This window comes from Somniosus microcephalus, chromosome 8, assembly GCF_052327205.1.
Source record: "Somniosus microcephalus isolate GS21.2 chromosome 8, FLI_Smic_1.0, whole genome shotgun sequence".
In the NCBI taxonomy this organism is placed as follows: domain Eukaryota; kingdom Metazoa; phylum Chordata; class Chondrichthyes; order Squaliformes; family Somniosidae; genus Somniosus; species Somniosus microcephalus.
Window position 1 is genome coordinate 158793910 of NC_140994.1, and position 21553 is coordinate 158815462.

A 21553-nucleotide genomic window follows, 5' to 3' on the forward strand; every position below is an offset into this window, starting at 1 on the left:
AATGAATGGACGCGTTCGCCTATAAGGGCCTCTGTCACTTGCCGGATGCAACAGCGGACTGCAGCCTGAGCGTCAGTCGCATTGTCCCCAATGGCTGACTGAAAGGATCAGTTTGCATAAAAATGGAGGCCATCAGTCAGTGTAGCCATCACGGACAGAGAGGTTCTGCAGCGTTCACGCGGCTGCAGATCCTGACCAAGCAGGTGGCACAGATCAGTAACAATGTCCCTCCAGATTCGGAGCCATCGCTAACACTGCTCCACCGAAATATCAAGGCTTGTCACCTGCTGCCTAAAGACCCTCGCAGCATCCTGTCAGATTGGACGACCTCGATTGCCCCTCCTCCTTCTGGCCAATCCCTGCCCTCTCTCCCGCCGTCTCTCTGCCCCTTCACAGTGTTGGGCGATGAGGCCGTCGCCCCCCGAACAAGCTCCCATTCCGATGTCAGTTGGTCAAAAGGCTTTTAGGTGTAGTGCTGCAAGTGCTTCGGACAGGGTTGAGGGTCCCAAGTACTGTAAAGCTCAAATCCCAGAACTCCGCTCCACATTAGCTCGCCAACTCTCTCTAGCAGCAATCGCAATGAGCAGGCCAAGTGGCAGAAGATTCTGCACTAGAGCTGTCCCCTTTAAATAGCGCCGCCCTACTCCGAGAAGGGCCTGTTAGCCCTCCCTCGAACGGTCACTAATAGCGCTGGGCGCTAAGGCTCCGGGCGCCACCCAATATGCGCTCAGGCGCTCCTAAAAGGCGTTGCACACTGAAATGACGTCTTGAGCTGTTGCGCTCGCAGGCGTGCGCAAACACTTAGCGCAGGCGCTAAATGTATAGTCAATTTCTGAGTCGGCGCTATCTTCATAGCGTCCGCCCCAACATAGGGCTTCGCCCCAATTCTAGGTCTCTTTAGGCGCTCAGCGCCACCAACCCAATTTCTAGGCCATAATGTTCTGGTGCTGTAGAAAACTCTGGCAATGCTAAAATGGACCAAATTGGTCAAGGCCTTTTAAATAGCAGTCTTTGACATTGCAATGCCAGTAGCACATTCCACACATACTGGACCTCCCCGATTATCTGAGAATACTGAGAGAGTGTCTTGGAAAGACTTTTAAAACAAAAACCCTGATCACCGTAGAGCTAGATCTCAAGCACTCTCCTAGAGGTTCCAACTTAATGCCTCGACAAGTAGGGTGATGGAGACACTACGGGCAGGATTTTCATCGGGCTGTGGAGGCGGGATTGGAGGCGTGTGGGGAGTTAAAATCCCAAAATCGGGGGGCACGAACCCATCCCGCCCCCAACCCGCCTCCATGCCAGTTTCAAAGGAGGCGGATACCCGCCCTGCACTGGGACCCGCCTCCCTGAGGCGGGAAGGGGTTAGTGCCAATTAACTGCCTGTTAACAGGTAGTTAACAGGCAGTTTTTTAGCCTAATCCCTATTTTTAATGTTGAAGTGTGGGATGCCCGATGGCTCCAAACCACGCCAAGTTAGAGGAGGCGGACCGTCGGGATGAAGGGCTTGGAGGGGTCGAGATGTCCGGTGTTCAGGTGAGTGATGGGTGCATGAGTACATAGGTAAGTGTGTTTGGTGTGTGTAAAGTGTTTAAAGAAGTTTTACATACCTTTACTTACCTTTACAGCCTTCCTTCTTTCAGGTCTCGGGAGTCCCTCATCTCACTGGCACAGAAAGCAGAATGGCTGCGAGCTGTCAAAAATTGCAGCATTCAGCTTTCTGTTCCGGGGAGATCTCTAAATCATCCTGAGAGGAAGGAATTAACTTGGAATACAGATTGTCAGTGTTTGACAGCTTCAAACAGCTGTGAAACGCTGATATTTCTCCTGTCAAAAGCTCTTGACAGATGAAATATCAATCTGTGATGTCACCTGTTGCCGGGTGGCCCTTAATTGGCCTGCTGAACCCGCTGGGCGGGCTCAACAAGGTCAATCAAGTCAAAATCGTGTGGGTTGGCTACAACTCAATGGAGGCGGGACTAAAACCCAAAAGTTGTAGTCCCGACTCCTAACTGCCTCCTCAATGAAAATCCAGCCCTACTAGTTTGTGGCAGGAGCTGTACTCTACTCCACTGGTACCTCTCAGAATCACTCAAGTGGACAATTGCCCAAGTGGAGGCAATCATGCACTTCCTTTGTCTCGACCGCACTAGGTTCTTATTAGTGTGGTTCCCCCTTCTTACACCATGCCAAAGAGGCAGGGATTGAAGCAGCAGAATAGCCACAGGCAGCAGTAACTCTCAACTCAGTCCAGGAAAAAGCAAAGCAGACCAGAGACAAACCAAATACACAGAAGTCAGAAAATGTTAGAAAATATAAACAGATGAGCCAACCCCACAAAGTCAGAGGCAGGATAACTACTCCATAACCACAAAACAGAAAGCAGAAAATAAATCCAAGCCTGAACCACAGGTGCAACAAGGGTACTGCACAAGGACAAAGAAAGAGCATTGCAAACCACTGAAACACAGCTTTCCGTCACCAAGGTAACACTGAAAACTACCAATGCAAGCTTGTGCAACATAATCCATACCTGAAATGGATGCCACCGCTGCAAAAAAAACAAAGTGTTGAAAACACTTAAGAGATACAGAAAAGAACAAATTGGATAAACACAGCACTTACATAATTAAAATATATATTTCCTAAATATATATAAATGTTTGTAACATTTTGTTAAACATTCACGAGATGTGGGCTTGACTCTCTTTCCTCCTTTAAGACGCTCCTTAAAACATACCTCTTTGACCAAGTGTTTGGTCATCTGCCCTAATATCTCCTTATGTGGCTCGGTGTCAAATTTTGTTTGATAAGACTCCTGTGAAGCACCTTGGGACATTTTACTACGTTAAAGGTGCTATATGAATACAAGTTGTTGTTGTTATGGGTGTCGCAAGCAAGGTTTGTTATTAGTGGCTCGAGAAGGTGGTGGTGGGCTTTCTTCTTGAACCGCTGCAGTCCGTGTGGTGAAGGTACTCCCACAGTGCTGTTAGGGAGGGAGTTCCAGGATTCTGACCCTGCGGCTATGTAGGAACAGCGATATATGTCCAAGTCAGCATTGTGTGTGATTTCGAGGGGAACTTGGAGGTGATGGTGTTCCCATGCGCCTGCTGCCCTTGTCCTTGTCCTTCCAGGTGGTGGCGGTCGTGGGTTTGGGAGGTGCTGCCAAAAAAGTCTTGGCAAGGTGTTGCAGTGCATCTTGTATATGGAGGAGGGAGTGGCTGTATAGGCTAGTGGATGAAGTGCCAGTCCTGGATGGTGTATCCCACCAGGCAAGTGGAGAGTATTCCATCACAGTCCTGACACGTGCTTTGTAGGTAGTGGAGGCGCTTTGGGGAGTCAGAAGGTGAGCCACATTTTGTTTGCATGTCTATACAGAACCAATTTTTTTTTTTAATGGAAAGGTAGTCACTTCATCTGCGTAGTGTTGTGATGTTCTGGGATTAAATTAGTTTAATTTAGGGAAACAGTGTTAACTAAGAACTCTTTCAATTTATCATGACATTTGGTTATTCATTCTGTCAACCATTTTCTATATGACCGCCAATTCTGGTTTCTTAAGAAATTCCTGCTTAGAGGAATTGCACCATGTGTATGAAAACAGATTTTTAACATCTGGGACAGGCTTGAAACCATCACCGAGAGACAGGGTGAGGGATTCCTCCACATTCTGAGTGAAGGTCGCACGTTAATCAGATCTTGATCCTGCAGAGTGATGTAAATCTACAGCGTATGATACGCTAATTCCCAATCTTTGGGAAGGGTGGGAGCTGGAGATCTTCCCGTGGTGCAGTACAGGGTGTGGCTTGGAGTTCAAGGCATATTTGTAGGACAACTAGATAACTGTACCCACAATAGTGCAGGAAACTAGGTCCTCCCAAGAGGAGTGTAAAGCAGGCTGCCAATTTGCTATTGCCCCATTGCCCAAGACAAATATTTGTTTCCACCTGTCTGACTGAATCTAACCCAGATTCCAGGGATGAAAGGATCACAGTGATTCAATGCCCTTCTTTAAGTTAAGTATTCAGAACACCGATGTGCCTTATGTGAAAGATTAAGATATAAGAAACAAGGGGGTAGGTCCAACTTACTGAAGCTTCATCTCAGTTGACGATTTTCTCATGCATTCCATTATTTTAGTTGCTATTCAGTTGAGATTTTTTTAGTTTTATTTTCAGACTGCAAATTTTTTTCTTAATTTAGTCAGCTAGTTTTCCTCTCCACTCCTGTTGTTAGTCAGTGGGAATGCAGGAGGGGGAAAAAACACTTTTTACTGCCTCAGTAATTTGGATGCTACTGTTGATGAATTAAATCCTTTCAAAAAAGTGTAATGTAAAAAAAAAGCTTGCGTGGTATAAGGCTGCAGTTCAAAGCCTGTCTGTACTTTCATTTTGGGTCAGTCTCCTCTATCTATAGCTGGAATTTCACTTTCAGCAGAAAGTGGCAGATTTCTCATGAGCAAAAGAACCAGAGGGGAGACATGATTTTAGGCAGCGAGTTGTTATGATCTGGAACGCACTGCTTGAAAGGGCGGTGGAAGCAGATTCAATCGTAACTTACAAAAGGGAACTGGAGAAATACTTCAAGGTGAAACAGTTTCAGGGCTGTGGGGAAAGAGCAGGGGAATGGAACTAATTGGATTGCTCTTTCAAAGAGCCGGCACAGGCACGATGGACCGAATGGCCTCTTTCTGTGCTGTATGATTCTATAAGCTGCAGACCTGGGGGGAAAATTCGGTTGCTTTGTTCCCAGGTCTGAAGCCTCACATACAAAGTTTCTTGCCTTTTGGAACGGGCCCAAGAGCTTGGTGACAGAATTTAGTTAGCTTTAATTTATTGAAGTGACAATGCTTTGACATATTTCAGCGTGCTCCATTTGAAAAAAGGAACCATGCATCTTATGAAGACATTCCACGTTAAATTTCATAAAAATCTACAAAAACATTTAAAAGGTAGTAAGATGGGGCATGTTCATGATGAGATGGCCTGATGTACAAATCTGTATTAGAACACATAAAGGAACACAAGAGACAAGACCACATATAAGTATTGCTAATCCAGAAGATTATATTTTGCTTGAGACTCCATCTCTTTGTGGCCATATTTTGTCAGCAGGGCTTACCTTGTGCCATTTTTCATTTCTGTGACGCTTAACAAACAGATGTTGAATTGGTGCTCCGATGAAGTATCGAAAACTTTGTAACAGCTCTTTGTCCACTGAACAGTTAGGACTCGCTTCCGTAGCATCATCTGATGCAAGTCGGTGGTCTTCAGACTCCTCTGTTGACAGAGGTCTATCTCCAGACTGATCTAATGCCAGTACAGGGTCCTGTGCTTTGTCTTCAACTGGCAAACAGTTCAATTCACGTTTACTTCCGTTATCCGGAGTCTGCAGCGGCTCCCAGGATTCCAGCAATGGCATGTTTATGCTGGGAGGAGAGTGATCAAAAGCATGATCCAGTTCAAACTCCTCAAAGTTCTGAGGTATCAACGATGGTATACCTTCAGTACCTGTACTTAAACTTGCTACAGCTCCAGCAACTGTGCCATTAATTGGTTCATCAAAGTTGCTTTTAAGATAATCTTCCAAAAGGTCCCCAGCACTACTCGGTGAGGAACACAGAACAAGTGCGTACGGTGAAAATATTTCCAGAGATTCCACATCACTATTTATACTGGTGTCACTAGCTGAATTTATGCTGCAAAAAGAACAGGAACTCATTTGACTTGACGTGATTGTTGCAGGGACGTCAGAATCTTGAGTTTCATCAAGGCCAATGAAGTCCAGTTCCGGCAATGGGCCTTCATCGGTAGGTTTATCGGCAACGGGTATAAGTGAACTTTCCTCAGTTGTAACTTCAACTGTCAAAACAGGAGGAGCTTCGAGGTCAGGTTCATCCTTGCCCATCATCCAATTAAAGTTAGATTGCAAGCCAGGAGACAGGCCTTCCCCGTCACCATCTGACAGGTCTTCATTGGAATCGAATACAACATGACTCGAGTTACTGGAAACAGGAGGCTGCGGGCTTTTCTCTGCTCGGTAACAGTTTGTCAAATTGACCTGCCTACTTCCCATGCCTTCTTCAGTATTGTTCACTTCATTTTCATCTCCTGTCAAATCAATATTGTCCTGAAAGAAAAAAAGAGAAACACTCGAGTGTTTTACTTTGGATTTAAGAAAGCTTATTGCGGGGTTATGCTCAAACTGTACTTCTGTGCAGACTGGATGTTCTTTGGATTGTAAAAGATAGATAGAATTATTGGCATCAGTTACCCGGTGTCATTAGTTAGTACCAATCAGATGAAGACACAACCTTTTCCCTCACTGCCATGTTTCATGTTTGGATTGAGAAGAGAAAAACCTTCCTGAATACAAGCCGATAGAATCTGGGGAATAATTCCACAGATTAGCAGCATGGGCTGCTTTTTAACTGACAGGACATGTTACAAATGAGGAAGATTAGAAAGAAGTGAATAGAAGAAATGAAAATGCTTTCTTTAATCTTTTCGCTACTGGTATATGGTCCACTACATAGCTAAGCCGAATAGCTATTGGGGAAAGTAGTGAATTAGATTGTCAGGGCCAATTTTAACCCAGTCCACCCGGCTGGAACGGGGCAGGTGGGATCCCAATTAAGAGAGCAAAGATCTGTTCCGTGACGTCACATTCACCCCCACTGCACTTTATACCCGAAATTGTGGAGGCCCTGCCCAGTCTCGATCCGCCAGCAACACCGAACGGGACTGGCCTCCGACAGCTCCTATAGCAGTATAAAAGGGGCTCTCAGCTGCAGCTCACTGGATCTCAGGATCTGTTGCTGTCTGGTTTGCCAGAAGAGCTTCCAGATCACTACTTCGACACTTTTGTTGCCTTACAACCCTTTTTAGTCAGGTGTCTCTACTTATTATAGGAGCCATTTTTGCTTCTTTGTTTTGGATGGAACAAGCCTACAGGGAGGAACAGCAGCAGTCTTGGCAACAGCCACTACCAACACCTGGGACTCTCAAGAGAATTACAGACTGCGGCACACAGGGTCTACAGGCCAAGAGTCACTTTCTTCGACCTATCTGAGGAGCTGTGCAGGAGGAGACTGCGTTTCACCAGGCAGGCTGCTGCAGAACTCTGCAGCCCCCCCTACAACAGGACCTGCTGGCTGACATGCCAGTGCCCCTCAAAGTCACCACAGCCCTGATTTTTTATGGCACTGGATCCTTCCAGTCTGCTATAGGGGACATGAGCCGCATCTCCCAGTCTGCAGTTCACAGCTGCATTAAGCAGGTCACCAACGCCCTCTTTGCCAGGGTCGAGCAGAACATCAGTGTAGAGGAACAAAGGGACCTTGGAGTGCATGTCCACAGATCCCTGAAGGTAGCAGGCCAAGTTGATAAGGTGGTTAAGAAGGCATATGGAATGCTTGCCTTTATTAGCCGTGGCATAGAATACAAGAGCAGGGGGGTTATGCTTCAACTGTATAAGACTCTAGTTAGGCCTCAGCTAGAGTACTGCATGTAGTTCTGGTCACCACATTACAGTAAAGATGCGATTGCACTAGAGAGGGTACAGAGGAGATTTACAAGGATGTTGCTGGGAGTAGAGAATCTTAGCTATGAAGAAATACTGGATAGACTGGGTCTGTTTTCCTTGGATCAGAGGAGGCTGAGGGGAGACCTTATTGAGGTGTATAAAATTATGAGGGGCCTAGATAAAGTGGATAGAAAGGAACTATTTCCCTTAGCAGAGGGGTCAAAAACCAGGGGGCACAGATTTAAAGTAATTGATGGAAGGTTTAGAGGGGATTTGCGGGGAAATTTCTTCACCCAGAGGGTTGTGGGGGTCTGGAACTCACTGCCTGAAAGGGTGGTAGAGGCAGGAACCCTAACCACATTTAAAAAGTACTTGGATGTGCACTTGGGATGGTGTAACCTGCAGGGCTACGGACCAAGAGCTGGGAAGTGGGATTAGGCTGGATAGCTCTTTGTTGGCCGGCGCGGACACGATGGGCCGAAATGACCTCCTTCCGTGCTGTAACTTTCTATGATTCTACGATCACCTTCTCCGCTGACTTCAGCAGTTAACAGGACAGAGTTCCTGGCTTTGCAGCAGTGGCTGGCTTTACTCCGCATGCAGGGTGTGATTGACTGCACACATGTGGCCATTAGGTCACTGACTGAGCACGAGCCAGCAACATTCATCAACAGAAAAAGATACCAGGGTCGAGTTTCTGCTCGTTTCCGCCAGTAACATCAGCACAATCCGGGCGGAATCGGCCGAACCAGCGCAAAAGATCGGGGAATTTTAAATGTAAGTAAGTTATGCCCAAAATCACTTGCGTTTGTCTTTCCTGCAATCTTTTATACTGGTTCAAGATTCAATTCGCCCGAATCAAACCCCGCTCACAAACTGGCCTCGCCTCCAGGTCGAAATCAACAGTTTCCACCGATTGTGCTGGTTCAGGAAGGCTCTTCAAATTTGCTCATTTTCTTAGGCCACTTTTTAAATGCTTTTTCCATGTCAAAAACCTTCTACTTTACGAAGAAACTGACCAGCGTACACCAGTAAAACTATTAACTGGTTCAGTGCAGTTATTTAAGGTCATTTTCAGTGATTTTAAATCAGGTTACTCGCCGGTGGGGGACTGGACACCCTTATTAAAAATGCATGTTTTTGGTGATAAACCCATTTTTAGCTGTATTAATAAAGCTGCACCAGGTTACCACTCTTAGAAACATAAAGGAATACGGTTTAATGGAAAGAAAACTAAAACAATTATGTTCTATTACACTGCCCGATGGCACTGGTTTATGGCAGATTTTACATTTGTGATTATACAAATATTAGCAGAAAGTTGAAGTGTAACTTAACCCACACAATTTCAAGCGCATTTCGGGGGACAATTTCCTGATTAAAGCGGAAACTCTACCCCACCATTCTTTCAATGTAGAGCGCGTGGCTGATCACAAGAACATCATCAGCGGGTCTGTGTAAGGTACCCAGGGAGCTACCAGGATGCTTTTATTCGCAGACACTTGACCACCAATGTTTCCTCTAAGCTGCACACGTGCGTGTAGTTCGCTCACGAGCTTTTACATTGGAAATATCGGGCAGGCGCAGAAATTTAAAGGGACCACGCACTGAAAGAAATAGGCCACGCAGATCATAGTGCAGATTACAGGGAAGATTGTCTACCACTCCCCACTATTTGGCCCTGTGACCACCACAGGATTATGCAGGCCTGTGCCAGTTTTGCAGGCAGCAGTCGCAAAGTCTTCATCCTGTGACTCATCTACCTCCCTTCCCTCACCATCACCCTGCCCTTACAATCTCCACCCCTCCCCCACACTCTCCCCACCCTGACCGCCACCCCCGTCCCCATCCCCTCTCCCACCTCCAACCCCTCTCTCCCCACCGCCACCGCTCCCCAACCCCCTTTCCCCAATGCCACCCCTCCCCCACCTCCAACCCCCCTCTCCCCACTGACACCCATCCCCCACCTCCAACCCCCCCCCCTCTCCACACCGGCACCCCTCCCCCTGCCCTTATAATCTCCACCCCCTCCCTCACCCTGACCGGCATCCCCCTCTCCCCTCCCCCCACCACCCCGCCACTCCCCACCCCATCCTCCCTCCTCTCTCCTCTCCCCCCCCAATCCTCCCTCCTCTCCCCCCATCTCCCTCCTCTCCCCACTCCTCCCTCCCCTCCACCCCCTCTCCTCCACCCCCCTCCCCACCACTACCTCTCCACCCCCTAACCCCCTCCTCTCCACACCCCCCCCAACCTCCCTCCTCTCCACCCCACCACCCCTCCTCTCCTCCCCCCCAACCCCTCCACCCCCCTCCTCTCCAACCCCCTCCTCTCCAACCACCCTCCACCCCCCCACCCCTCCTCTCCACCCCTCCTCTCCACCCCCCCTCTCCACCCCCCACCCCTCCTCTCCACCCCCCCTCTCCACCCCCCACCCCTCCTCTCCACCCCACCCTCTCCACCGCCCACCTCTCCACCCCCCCACCCCTCCTCTCCCCCCACCGCTCCTCTCCCCCCACCTATCCACCCCCCCACCGCTCCACCCCCCCACCCCTCCTCTCCCCCCACCCCTCCTCTCCCCCCACCCCCACCCCTCCTCTCCATCAACCCCCACCCCTCCTCTCCCCCCACCCCTCCTCTCCATCAACCCCCACCCCTCCTCTCCCCCCACCCCACCCCTCCTCCACCCCCACCCCTCCTCTCCACCCCCCCACCCCTCCTCTCCACCACCCCTCCTCTCCACCCCCACCCCTCCTCTCCACCCCCACCTCTCCAGCACCCCACCCCCTCTCCACCCCCACCTCTCCACCCCCACCTCTCCAGCACCCCACCCCCTCTCCACCCCCACCTCTCCACCCCCCCACCTCTCCACCCCCCACCCCCACCTCTCCACCCCCCACCTCTCCACCCCCACCTCTCCACCCCCCACCCCCACCTCTCCACCCCCCACCCCCACCTCTCCACCACTCCACCCCCACTCTCCACCCCCACCTTTCCACCCCCACAACCGCTCCTCTCCTCCCCCCAACCCCTCCTCGCCTCCCCCCCACCCCCCTCCTCTCCCACCCCCCCTCTCCAACCCCCCCACCCCCACCTCTCCACCACCCCCCACCCCAACCCCCCTCCTCTCCACCACCCCCACCCCCCCTCTCCAACCCCCCCACCCCCACCTCTCCACCACCCCAACTCTCCACCTCCTCTCCACCCCCCCACCCCACTCCTCTCCACCCTCCCACCCCCCTCACCCCTCCTCTCCACCCCCCACACCCCTACCTCCCCCATCCCTCCTCTCCACCCCCACCCCCCTCCACCCCCATCCCTCCTCTCCACCCCCACCCCCCTCCACCCCCATCCCTCCTCTCCACCCCCACCCCCCATCCCTCCTCTCCACCCCCACCCCCCCATCCCTCCTCTCCACCCCCACCCCCCATCCCTCCTCTCCACCCCCACCCCCCATCCCTCCTCTCCACTCCCACCCCCCATCCCTCCTCTCCACTCCCATCCCTCCTCTCCACCCCCCATCCCTCCTCTCCACCCCCATCCCTCCTCTCCACCCCCCCAACCCCTCCTCTCCACCCCCCCAACCCCTCCTCTCCACCCCACCCCCCATCCCTCCTCTCCACCCCCCAACCCCTCCTCTCCACCCCCCCACCCCCTCCTCTCCCACCCCCCCACCCCCTCCTCTCCCACCCCCCCACCCCCTCCTCTCCCACCCCCCTCTCCCCTCCTCTCCCACCCCCCTCTCCCACCCCTCCTCTCCCACCCCCCCACCCCCCCTCTCCCACCCCCCCACCCCCACCTCTCCACCACCCCCCACCCCAACCTCTCCACCACCCCCCACCCCAACCCCCCTCCTCTCCACCCCCCCCACCGCCCCTCTCCAACCCCCCCACCCCCACCTCTCCACCACCCCCCACCCCTCCCTCTCCACCACCCCCCACCCCTCCTCTCCACCACCCCCACCCCTCCTCTCCACCCCCCCACCCCTCCTCTCCACCACCCCCACCCCCCTCCTCTCCCACCCCCCTCCTCTCCCACCCCCCCTCCTCTCACACCCCCCCTCTCACCCCCCCCCTCTCCCACCCCCCCTCTCCCACCCCCCCTCTTCTCCCACCCCCCTCCTCTCCCACCCCCTCCTCTCCCACCCCCCTCCTCTCCAACCCCCCTCCTCTCCCACCCCCCTCCTCCCACACCCCCCCTCTCCCACCCCCCTCCTCTCCCACCCCCCCTCTCCAACCCCCCCACCACCCCCCACCCCAACCCCCCTCCTCTCCACCCCTCCTCTCCACCACCCCCACCCCCCTCTCCAACCCCCCCACCCCTCCTCTCCACCATCCCCACCCCTCCTCTCCACCATCCCCACCCCTCCTCTCCACCATCCCCACCCCTCCTCTCCACCCCCCACCCCTCCTCTCCACCCCCCCCACCCCTCCTCTCCACCGAACCCCCATAACCACCAGGACACAGAGATGGAGTAACCTGGAGAGAGTCGGGATATGGTGGATGTGGCAGCCGTTGCTCAGGCTGGAGCACTTGTTCAAGAAGAAGTGATTTGGCAACAGGATAGGAGCAGCAATGGATGAAGCAACAGTACAGGAAGTGGAGAGCAGAGATGTGCGTATTGAAAAGCAGTCATTGTCGCAAACCAGATAAGCTGAATCAGAATTACAACAACAACTGGCATGTATATCGAGCCGTTAACATAGGAAAACATCTCAAGGTGCTTCACAGGAGCGTTATCAGGCAAAAATCAACACTGCAACAAAGAAGACATTAGGGCAGGTGACTAAAAGCTTGGTCAACGAGGTAGGTGTTAAGGAATGTCTTAAAGAAGGAGAGGTTTATAAAGGGAGTACCAGAGCTTAGGGCCTAGACGGCATGGCCACCAATGGTGAGGTGAAGGGAGCAGGAGATGCACAAGAGTCCAGAGTTGGAGAAACATAGAGTTCTTTGAAGGCTGCAGCAGGTTACAGAGATAGGGAGGGGAGAGGCCCATTTTCTCTGCCGCACCATTGGTGGCCATGCCTTCTGCTGCCTAGGCCCTAAGCTCTGGAATTCCTGTCCTGTAATGTATATACCTTTAAGGGGGGAACTATCTTTTACAGCTCATGTATACTGCAGTACCGGCAGTGACCACACCTGTATATAGCACTGAGTAGTAATCTGTACAGATCAGTTCCAGTGTGAGCCACGTTTAGTAAACACCTGTTGTACCGTTCTCCTGCAGTCTGTGTCTTATTATACACGGACACAACATTGGCGACAAGGCAAGTTTGAACCTACCTGCAACTCTGCATCACCTCCCGGGGATTCGTTCCTGGAGATCAGTGGATTGGAGGTCAAGGCCAGAGACTCGGGCGTCGACCACGGGCAACCGCCCAGTCATCCAGCAGAGATCGAGAATTGCAGGGGAGGCTGTCGAAAGCCAGGCTTGGCTTTCCAGTCGAGGTGGTGCAGCGAAACGGGCTGGCACCAGGTAGTGCGCAGACCCTTCTTGGACAGCGGCAGGCTAGAGCCCGACCGAGCGGCACAGCAAAGGGCCGAGCAGCGTCGATGGGGGAGAGAGAGAGAGAGGGCAGAGCGCACAGGGCACAGCCGGTGTTCAGGGGCCGAGCAGCGTCGGAGAGAGGGAGAGAGAGACGCACAGAAACCCGCGAGGCGCCGCCATTGCCACGAGGACCGCCGAGAGCGGCGTTGGCAGCAGCGCAGGAGAAGCGCGCGAAACCTACAGGCCGCCGCCATTGCCACGAGAACCGCCAGGAGCGGCATTGGCAGCAGCGGGGGAGGAAGGAAAGCGTGGGAGACGCCATTTTAAGTCATTGGGAGACGCCATTTTAAACCACACCCAAAATGCTGAAGAGTGGCAGTATCACCGCATTTGACAATGAAATCGAAGATTGGACTACATATGTCGAACGAATAGAGGTATACTGCAAGGCAAATGAGGTGTCAGATGACAAGAAAGCGTCGGTATTGTTAAATTTAATGGGTGCAAAGACGTATGGTTTATTACGAAATCTAGTAACCCCAACGAAGCCAATGGAAAAGAGTTTTGAAGGCATAGTAACGATACTACAGGAACATTTAAACCCCACACCGCTGCCGATAGCAGAAAGATTCAAGTTTCACAAACGGAACCAGCATAAGGATGAAAGCAATGCTGATTGTGTAACAGAACTGCGCAAACTATCGAAACACTGCCAGTTTGGAGCGGGACTGGCAGATACCTTAAGGGACAAGTTTGTGTGTGGGCTTCAAAGTGAAGGAACCCAGAAACGGCTTTTATCTGAAAAGGACCTTACGCTGGAAAAGGCTTTCAGCATTGCGGTGTCATATGAAGCAGCAGCACGGGGCGCTGCAGAGATACAACAGAGACCGCAAGAATATGGCACAAACGAAATGTCATATGGAACAGAGAAGTGCTATCGCTGCGGCAGAACAACGCACGGCCAGAATGATTGCTGGTTCAAAGACAAAGTGTGCAGACAGTGTGGAAAAGTAGGACACATAGCACGAGTCTGCAGGTCGGGAAAGAAAACCAGCAATAAGAAACCTACCAAAGGAAAGTACAAGAAGGTACATAAGATGATGGAGAATAGTTCAGACGAACAAAAGAGTGATAACGACTCCGAAAGCAGGGGACTGAGTTGTCTGAAACTACATAATGTGATCACAACGGAGGATCACCGAACCATTTGGGTCACTCTCAAGATAGCAGGAGTCCAGGTAAAGATGGAATTGGACACAGGATCAGCCCTAACAGTCATAAACTGACGGAACTACGAGCGGCTATTCTCACACATACCCTTGAGAGACACAAAAATTATTTTGAAGACGTACACGGGGCAAAAAGTCTACCCCAAAGGAAAAATAAGGGTGACCGTTATATATAACGGTAAGGAAACACCAAAACTAGACCTGTATGTATTGCAAGATGGAGGACCACCGTTACTGGGACGTGAATGTATCCGGAAAATACAACTGGATTGGCATTCCATACAGGCACTGACTGTGGCTGACAAAAAGGATGAAGACGTCACACCTGGGCGACTGTCAAAGATCCTAACTGACGCGAAAGAAGTGTTCCAGCAAGGACTCGGAACACTAAAAGGCATGACAGCGACGATTAAAATTGAAGAAAACGCAAGCCCAAAATTTTTTAAGGCCAGACCGGTACCTTATGCGAGCCGCCCAGCCGTCGAAGCAGAGCTGGAGAGTCTGGAACGTTCAGGTGTACTGTCCAAGGTAGACTGGAGCGAGTGGGCTACACCCATCGTCCCTGTGATGAAAAAGTCGTTGAGCAGCACGCCTGGGGAACCAAGGAAGGTTCGCATCTGTGGGGACTTTAAGGTAACAGTGAACCTGGTCCTTCACACCGTACAATATCCACTTCCGCGGATTGAAGATATTTTCACCTCGCTATCTGGAGGGAAACGCTTCACTAAGATTGATCTGGCCCAGGCGTATCTGCACATGGAGGTAGAAGCATCAAAAAAATACCTCACAATCAACACCCATAAAGGTCTCTACCAATACAACCGTCTGGTAGTCGGGGTAGCATCAGCTCCGGCTATTTGGCAGAGGGCAATGGAACAAGTCCTGCAAGGGATCCCAGGGACCCAGTGTTATTTGGACGACATCCTGGTCACGGGCGAAAATGACAGTGATCACCTCGTCAACCTGGAGCAGGTGCTCACTAGATTGCAGGAATATGGGCTCCGAGCTAACCGCCCCAAATGCGAGTTTTTTAGAAAACAGATCTCGCATTGTGGCCATGTTATCGATAAAGAGGGGTTACATAAGTCACCAGAGACGATTGAGGCAGTAGTCAAGGCTCCAGCACCGGAAAATGTGTCACAACTGAGGTCGTTCCTCGGGCTGGTAAACTACTACCATAAGTTCTTGCCAAATTTGTCTACAATACTACACCCACTGAACACCCTACTGCAAACTGGGGTGCCATGGAAGTGGAGTGACGAATGTAGACGAGCTTTCCAGAAGAGCAAAACACTAATCACATCGAAAGAGGTATTGGCCCATTACAACCCAGCATTACCAATTCGGTTGGCATGTGATGTGTCACCCTACGGCATTGGAGCGGTGCTGTCGCACAAATTCTCGGACGGCTCAGAGAGGCCAATAGCCTTTGCGTCACGATCACTAACCTCAGCCGAGCGTAACTGCACCCAGATTGACAGGAAGGCCCTCAGCCTAGTGAGGGGAGTGAAAAAGTTCAATCACTATCTGCACGGGCAGAAATTCACCTTGCTGACTGATCGCCAGCCTCGTCTCCATTTTTAATCCGAAGAAGGGCGTTCCGGTGATGACTGCGCAACAACTACAAAGATGGTCACTTTTTCTAGGGGCGCACCACTATGAGATTGAATATAAGGGCACGAAACAGCATGGAAATGCTGATGGGCTATCACGCCTGCCACTGCCTACTGCGGAGGAAGCACCAGGGATCCTGTTGAAATATTCCATTTGACTATAGTTGAATACCTACTGGTAACTAATGCTTGTACCGAAAAGGAAACCCGAAATGACCCGACACTGTCTCGGGTATATGATTTGACGGTGAAGGGATGGCCAGCACATGGCGACTCACTGTTGCCAGCATTCTCGACAAGGAGAGAACAGCTGTCAGTGTGCCGGGGGACCTTGATGTGTGGATCCCGAGTGGTAATTCCACCCAAGTTAAGGGATAGAGTGCTCAATGAGCTTCATGAGGGTCATCTGGGAGGGGTAAAAATGAAAAGCCTAGCCAGGGCTTATGTGTGGTGGCCGGGAATCGATAAACAAATCGAGGACCTGACCAAGAGTTGCTCAGGATGCCAGAAAGTCCAAAATGCACCACCACAGGGCCCTCTACACCCATGGGAGTGGCCCTCATCTCCATGGCAACGGGTGCATATTGATTTTGCTGGTCCATTCATGGACTCAATGTTTTTAATAGCCGTGGATGCGCACTCGAAATGGCCTGAGGTCATCAAAATGTCCTCCACCACCACGGAGAAAACTACAGCAGTCCTACGGACCATTTTTGCCAGGAATGGCTTGCCAGAACAGATTTGCTCCGACAACGGACCACAGTTTGTGTCCGAAGAGTTCCGGAGGTTCTTGTAAAAGAATGGGGTAAGGCATTACACATCCGCCCCGTATCATCCAGCCACAAATGGATTGGCTGAGAGGTTCGTACAAACCTTTAAGAAGGCAATAAAGGCTATGTACAATGGCAACATTCTGCTGCAGCACAAGGTGGACAATTTCCTGTTCGCCTACCGGAATGTGACACATGCAGTCACCAACCAGGCCCCAGCCATGATGTTCTTTAACCGAAGGTTAAGATCTCGCCTGGATTTGCTCAGACCAAACGTACGAAGAGATGTTGAGAGTAAGCAATTCCAGCACATCCATGAGAAGCCAACAAGGAGCTTCAATGTAGGGCAACCAGTCTTGGCCCGCGACTACCGAACAGAAAAATGGCAGCCAGGAACGATATGCACACGACAGGGCCCACTAATGTACACAGTGGACGTTGGGGAGAGCATCGTGAGACGCCACGCTGACCAGATCCTAGAGTCACAGGAACAAGTCAACCCCATGCCTCGCCCATACGTACCTGGTGATGTAACCGACGTACAGGTCGCATCTACCCCAGAAACAGTAGCATCGGAAGCTGATGAACCAACTGACGAGAGGGGGCCAGAATCGCCTCCGCACCAAGAGCAAGACACTCGGGAAAGGCGCTATCCAGAAAGGATCAGGAAGCCTCCCCAAAGACTGAATATATAAATAGACTATTTCCAGCTAATGTTGCATGTTAAAAGTGTTAATTGTAATTAGTTTGATATTTAATTGTTAAATGAGTGTTATTTATGGTACTGTTAATCTAAAAGGGGAGGAATTGTAATGTATATACCTTTAAGGGGGGAACTATCTTTTACAGCTCATGTATACTGCAGTACCGGCAGTGACCACACCTGTATATAGCCCTGAGTAGTAATCTGTACAGATCAGTTCCACTGTGAGCCACGTTTAGTAAACACCTGTTGTACCGTTCTCCTGCAGTCTGTGTCTTACTATACACGGACACAACATGTCCCACTTCACCTTTCCACCTCTCAGACACTACTTAAAACCTACCTCTTTGCCCAAGCTTTTGGTCACCTGGCCAAATGTCACTTTCTTTGGCTCGGTGTAATGTTTTTGTCTGATTACACGCCTTTGAAGCTCCTGGGGATTTTTTAAAACTACATTAAAGGTACTTTATAATTGGAAGCTGTTGTTGTTCATTACACTATTTGCTGCAAGTTTCGCCCTGGCTCCAACTCATTGCCTAACACAGTGGTGTCAATAGACACTCGAAATACTTACTGATTTAAAAAGCTCTGTTGAATTCAGAGAGTCCGGTCTACCAGCTGTTCACACTTCGTTAAAGTGCGGTTACCATGGTGATGACAGTCTGGATGCAACGGCCAACAATTAGGAGAGGCAGTTGCTAAATGAGATTTCCTTTTTAAAAAAATATGTTGGGTTACTTCACTTTCTGGTTTTCCTGTCCAGCGCATATAACGGGTAAATCGCAGAAATATCATTATGGCCGCTTTAAACGGTGGGGACTGTATCAGCTAGCATCGGGGCCAGGAAAGGAAATTGGGTGGTCAGCAGTTTAGTGGGAATAGCGTCAAGACAGCAGGAGCTGGGTCTCATGAACAAGATGAGCTCAAAGAGGGGAGGGGAGAAACTAGAGAAAGATGCGAGTTCGGTGCTGGGGCAGGAGGAAACAATGGCTTGGTGGGCATGGTCCTCTTTAACAATGTTTATTACTGACATTTGTTCAACTGTACCTTCATCACTAAACAAACACACAGGAGTTGTGGTTACCATGTTAATCACCACAATGGTAGATAGAAAGTAAACCCATCTGCAGTATTTTGCTACCTGAAGGAGCAGCGCTCCGAAAGCTTGTGATTCAAATAAAGCTGTTGGACTATAACCTGGTGTTGTGTGACTTCTTACATTTGTCCACCCCAGTCCAACTCCGGCATCTCCACACCATGGCTATCTTTCTAGGTAGCATACTGGGATAACTCTTCCTGAGTGACTATCTAAGGTCTGATTACAATTACAAATGTAAATAAAGATCCGTGACTTCATCCCGATTTAAATGTAAACTGTAAATGATTGTTGTGAGGTCACAGTTTACAGTTTAAAACCAGTTCTTTTCCTTCATAAATCAACAGTTAGTTGAATTTAATTTTAAAAAACCCACTTTATTGTAAAAGAAAATCTACACACCAAATAATCATATTTTCGTGTGGTTAGCAATATAAAAAGGAGTCTGGGTCGTGCAAAGCCCATTATTTAACTTGTTTGCCACCAGTTGCCGAGACTCAGCCCCATTGTCTTATTTCTGAACTCTGCAATTTCACACGTGTCTTTCGCGGAATGGGTCCATCCCAGTGACGTCACATGCGTGATCGCCGCCAGTATCAAAGATGGCGCTTCCCAACCCCGCCCTCATCCTCACAACGGTCATGCGCAATCCGCTACTTCCTGTTTGTGTTCAAAAACTCGGCAGTAGTTCTAAATCCCGGCCGCACTGACCTGAGGAGGGCATAGCAGCTCCCTCAGCCGCTGAAAGCGGCTCCAAGCCGGGGAGACGTACGGGTGTCGGTGTGCCTGGCTGCCCAGCGCCACCGTCTCCCCGATAATCTCCACGTCCGAGTCATCGTCCGAGTTGATCTCGATCACGTCACCCATGGCTCTTAGAGATGTCGCGGCCGAGGCTCGGTGCGGGCTCTGCCTACGCGGTGCTTCCGCGATATCGAGAGGGACTCGCAATACGGAAGGGAAACGGCGGCCTGGCCGCCAGCGACCAAGCAGCCTGCCGCCATCTTTAGCACTGGCGAAAGCGCCAGCTCTGTACCGCCCCCTGCTGCAGCAGCAAGCGCTGTGCAGCCAGGCGCACAGGCCGCGCCAGTGACCGGATCACAGAATGGTTCGAGCACGGAAGGAGGATATTCGGCCTGTCGAGTCCGTGCCGGCTCTCTGCAAGAGCACTTCAGCTAGTCACACACTGGAGCGCATCATCTTCACTGGAAATGGAATTTTAATTTGATGTGTTGCAGTTCCTTTTTATTTGTTTTAAGTTACAGTCTTTATTGTTTGTGCCCCTTTAAAAAGGGGCACACGGTTGACTTTTAATTGGCAACTGCCACATGAAGAGTCAGCTAGTCCCACTCACCCAGCCTTTCCTTGTAGCCCTGCAAATTTTTTTCCTTCAGGTAGTATCCAATTCCCTTTTGAAAGCCATGATTGAATCTGCCTCCATCACTCAGGCAGTGCAATCTGGATCCTAACCACTCGCTGAGTAAAAAGGTTTTTCCTCATGTTGCCTTTGGTTCTTCTGCCAATCACCTTAAATCTGTGTCCTCTGGTTCTCGGCCCTTCCGCCAATGGGAACAGTTTCTCTCTATCCACTCCTCGTGATTTTGAACACCTCTATCAAATCTCCTCTGCTCTGAGAACAACCCCAGCTTCTCCAGTCTATCCACGTAACTGAAGTCCCTCATCGCTGGAATCATTTCGTAAATCTTTTCTGCATCCTCTCCAAGGCCTTGACATCCTTCCTAAAGTGTGGTGCCCAGAATTGGACACAGTACTCCAGTTGAGGTCGAACCTGTGTTTTATAAAAGGTTCATCATAATTTCCATGCTTTTGTACTCTATACGTCTATTCATGAAGCCCAGGATTCCATATGCTTTTTTAACTGCTTTCTCAACCTGCCATGCCACCTTCAACAATTTGTACACATATACCCCTAGGTCTCTCTGTTTATACACCTCCTTTAGGATTGTACCCTTTAGTTTATATTTCCTCTCTTCATTTTTTCTACCAAAATGTATCACTTCACACTTTTCTGCATTAAATTTCATCTGCCACATGTCCGTCCATTCCACTAGCCTGTCTATGTCCTCTTGAAATCTATCACTATCCTCCTCACTGTTCACTATACTTCCAAGTTTTGTGTCATCTGTAAATTTTGAAGTTGTGCCCTGTACACCCACATCCAAGTCATTAATATATATCAAGAAAAGCAGTGGTCCTAGTACCGACCCCTGGGGAACACCATTGTATATCTTCCTCCAGTCTGAAAAACAACCATTCACCACTACTCTCTGTTTCCTGTCACTTAGCCAATTTCATATCCATGCTGCCACTGTCCCTTTTATTCCATGGGTTTCAACTTTGTTGGTAAGCCTATTATGTGGCACTTTGTCGAACACCTTTTGGAAATCCATGTACACGTCAACTGCATTGCCCTCATCAACCCTCCCTGTTACCTCATCAAAAAACTCGATCAAGTTGGTTAAACACGATTTGCCTTAAACAAATTTGTGCTGGCCTTCCTTAATTAATTTACACTTGTCCAAGTGACTGTTAATTTTGTCCCTGATTATTGTTTCTAAAAGCTTCCCCACTACTGATGTTAAACTGACTGGCCTGTAGTTGCTGGGTTTATCTTTACACCCTGTTTTGAACAAGGGTGTAACATTTGCAATTCTCCAATCCTCTGGCACCACCCCCATTTCTAAGGAGGATTGGAAGATTATGGCCAGTACCTTCGCAATTTCTTCCTTCACTTCCCTCGGCATCCCATCCGGTCCTGGTGACTTATCTACTTTAAATACAGCCAGCCTTTCTAGTACCTCTTTATCAATTTTTATCCCAACAAGTATCTCCTCTACCTCCTCCTTCACTATGTCTATGACAGCATCTTCTTCCTTGGTGAAGACAGATGCAAAGCACTCATTTAGCACCTCAGCCATACCCTCTGCTCCATGCGTAGACCTCCTATTTGGTTCCTAATTGGCCCCACCCCCTCCTCTTACTACCCGTTTACTATTTATATGCCTGTAGAAAAGTTTTGGATTACCTTTTATGTTAGCTGCCATTATATTCTCATACCCTCTTTTTGCCCCTCTTCTTTTTCACTTCTCTGAACTTTCTATATTTAATCTGA

General features: G+C 50.0%; 1 protein-coding gene across 3 annotated transcripts in view; it reads right to left on the minus strand.

The window, feature by feature from the left end:
* The window catches only part of simc1 (SUMO interacting motifs containing 1), a 49896-nt gene extending 30399 nt beyond the window's left edge, over positions 1–19497 (minus strand). Inside the window, exons 1-3 of one of the 3 annotated variants that reach the window (XM_085995290.1) lie at positions 19135–19497; positions 5125–6132; positions 2537–2554 (exon numbers count right to left, since the gene is read on the minus strand). In XM_085995290.1, the coding sequence (XP_085851416.1) occupies positions 2537–2554; positions 5125–6132; positions 19135–19290 (1182 nt within the window). In that variant the 5' untranslated portion in view covers positions 19291–19497. The remainder of the gene's footprint in view (positions 1–2536; positions 2555–5124; positions 6133–19134) is intronic. The other 2 variants (XM_085995288.1, XM_085995289.1) reach the window with 2 other exon arrangements.
* Positions 19498–21553: the final 2056 nt, after the last annotated feature.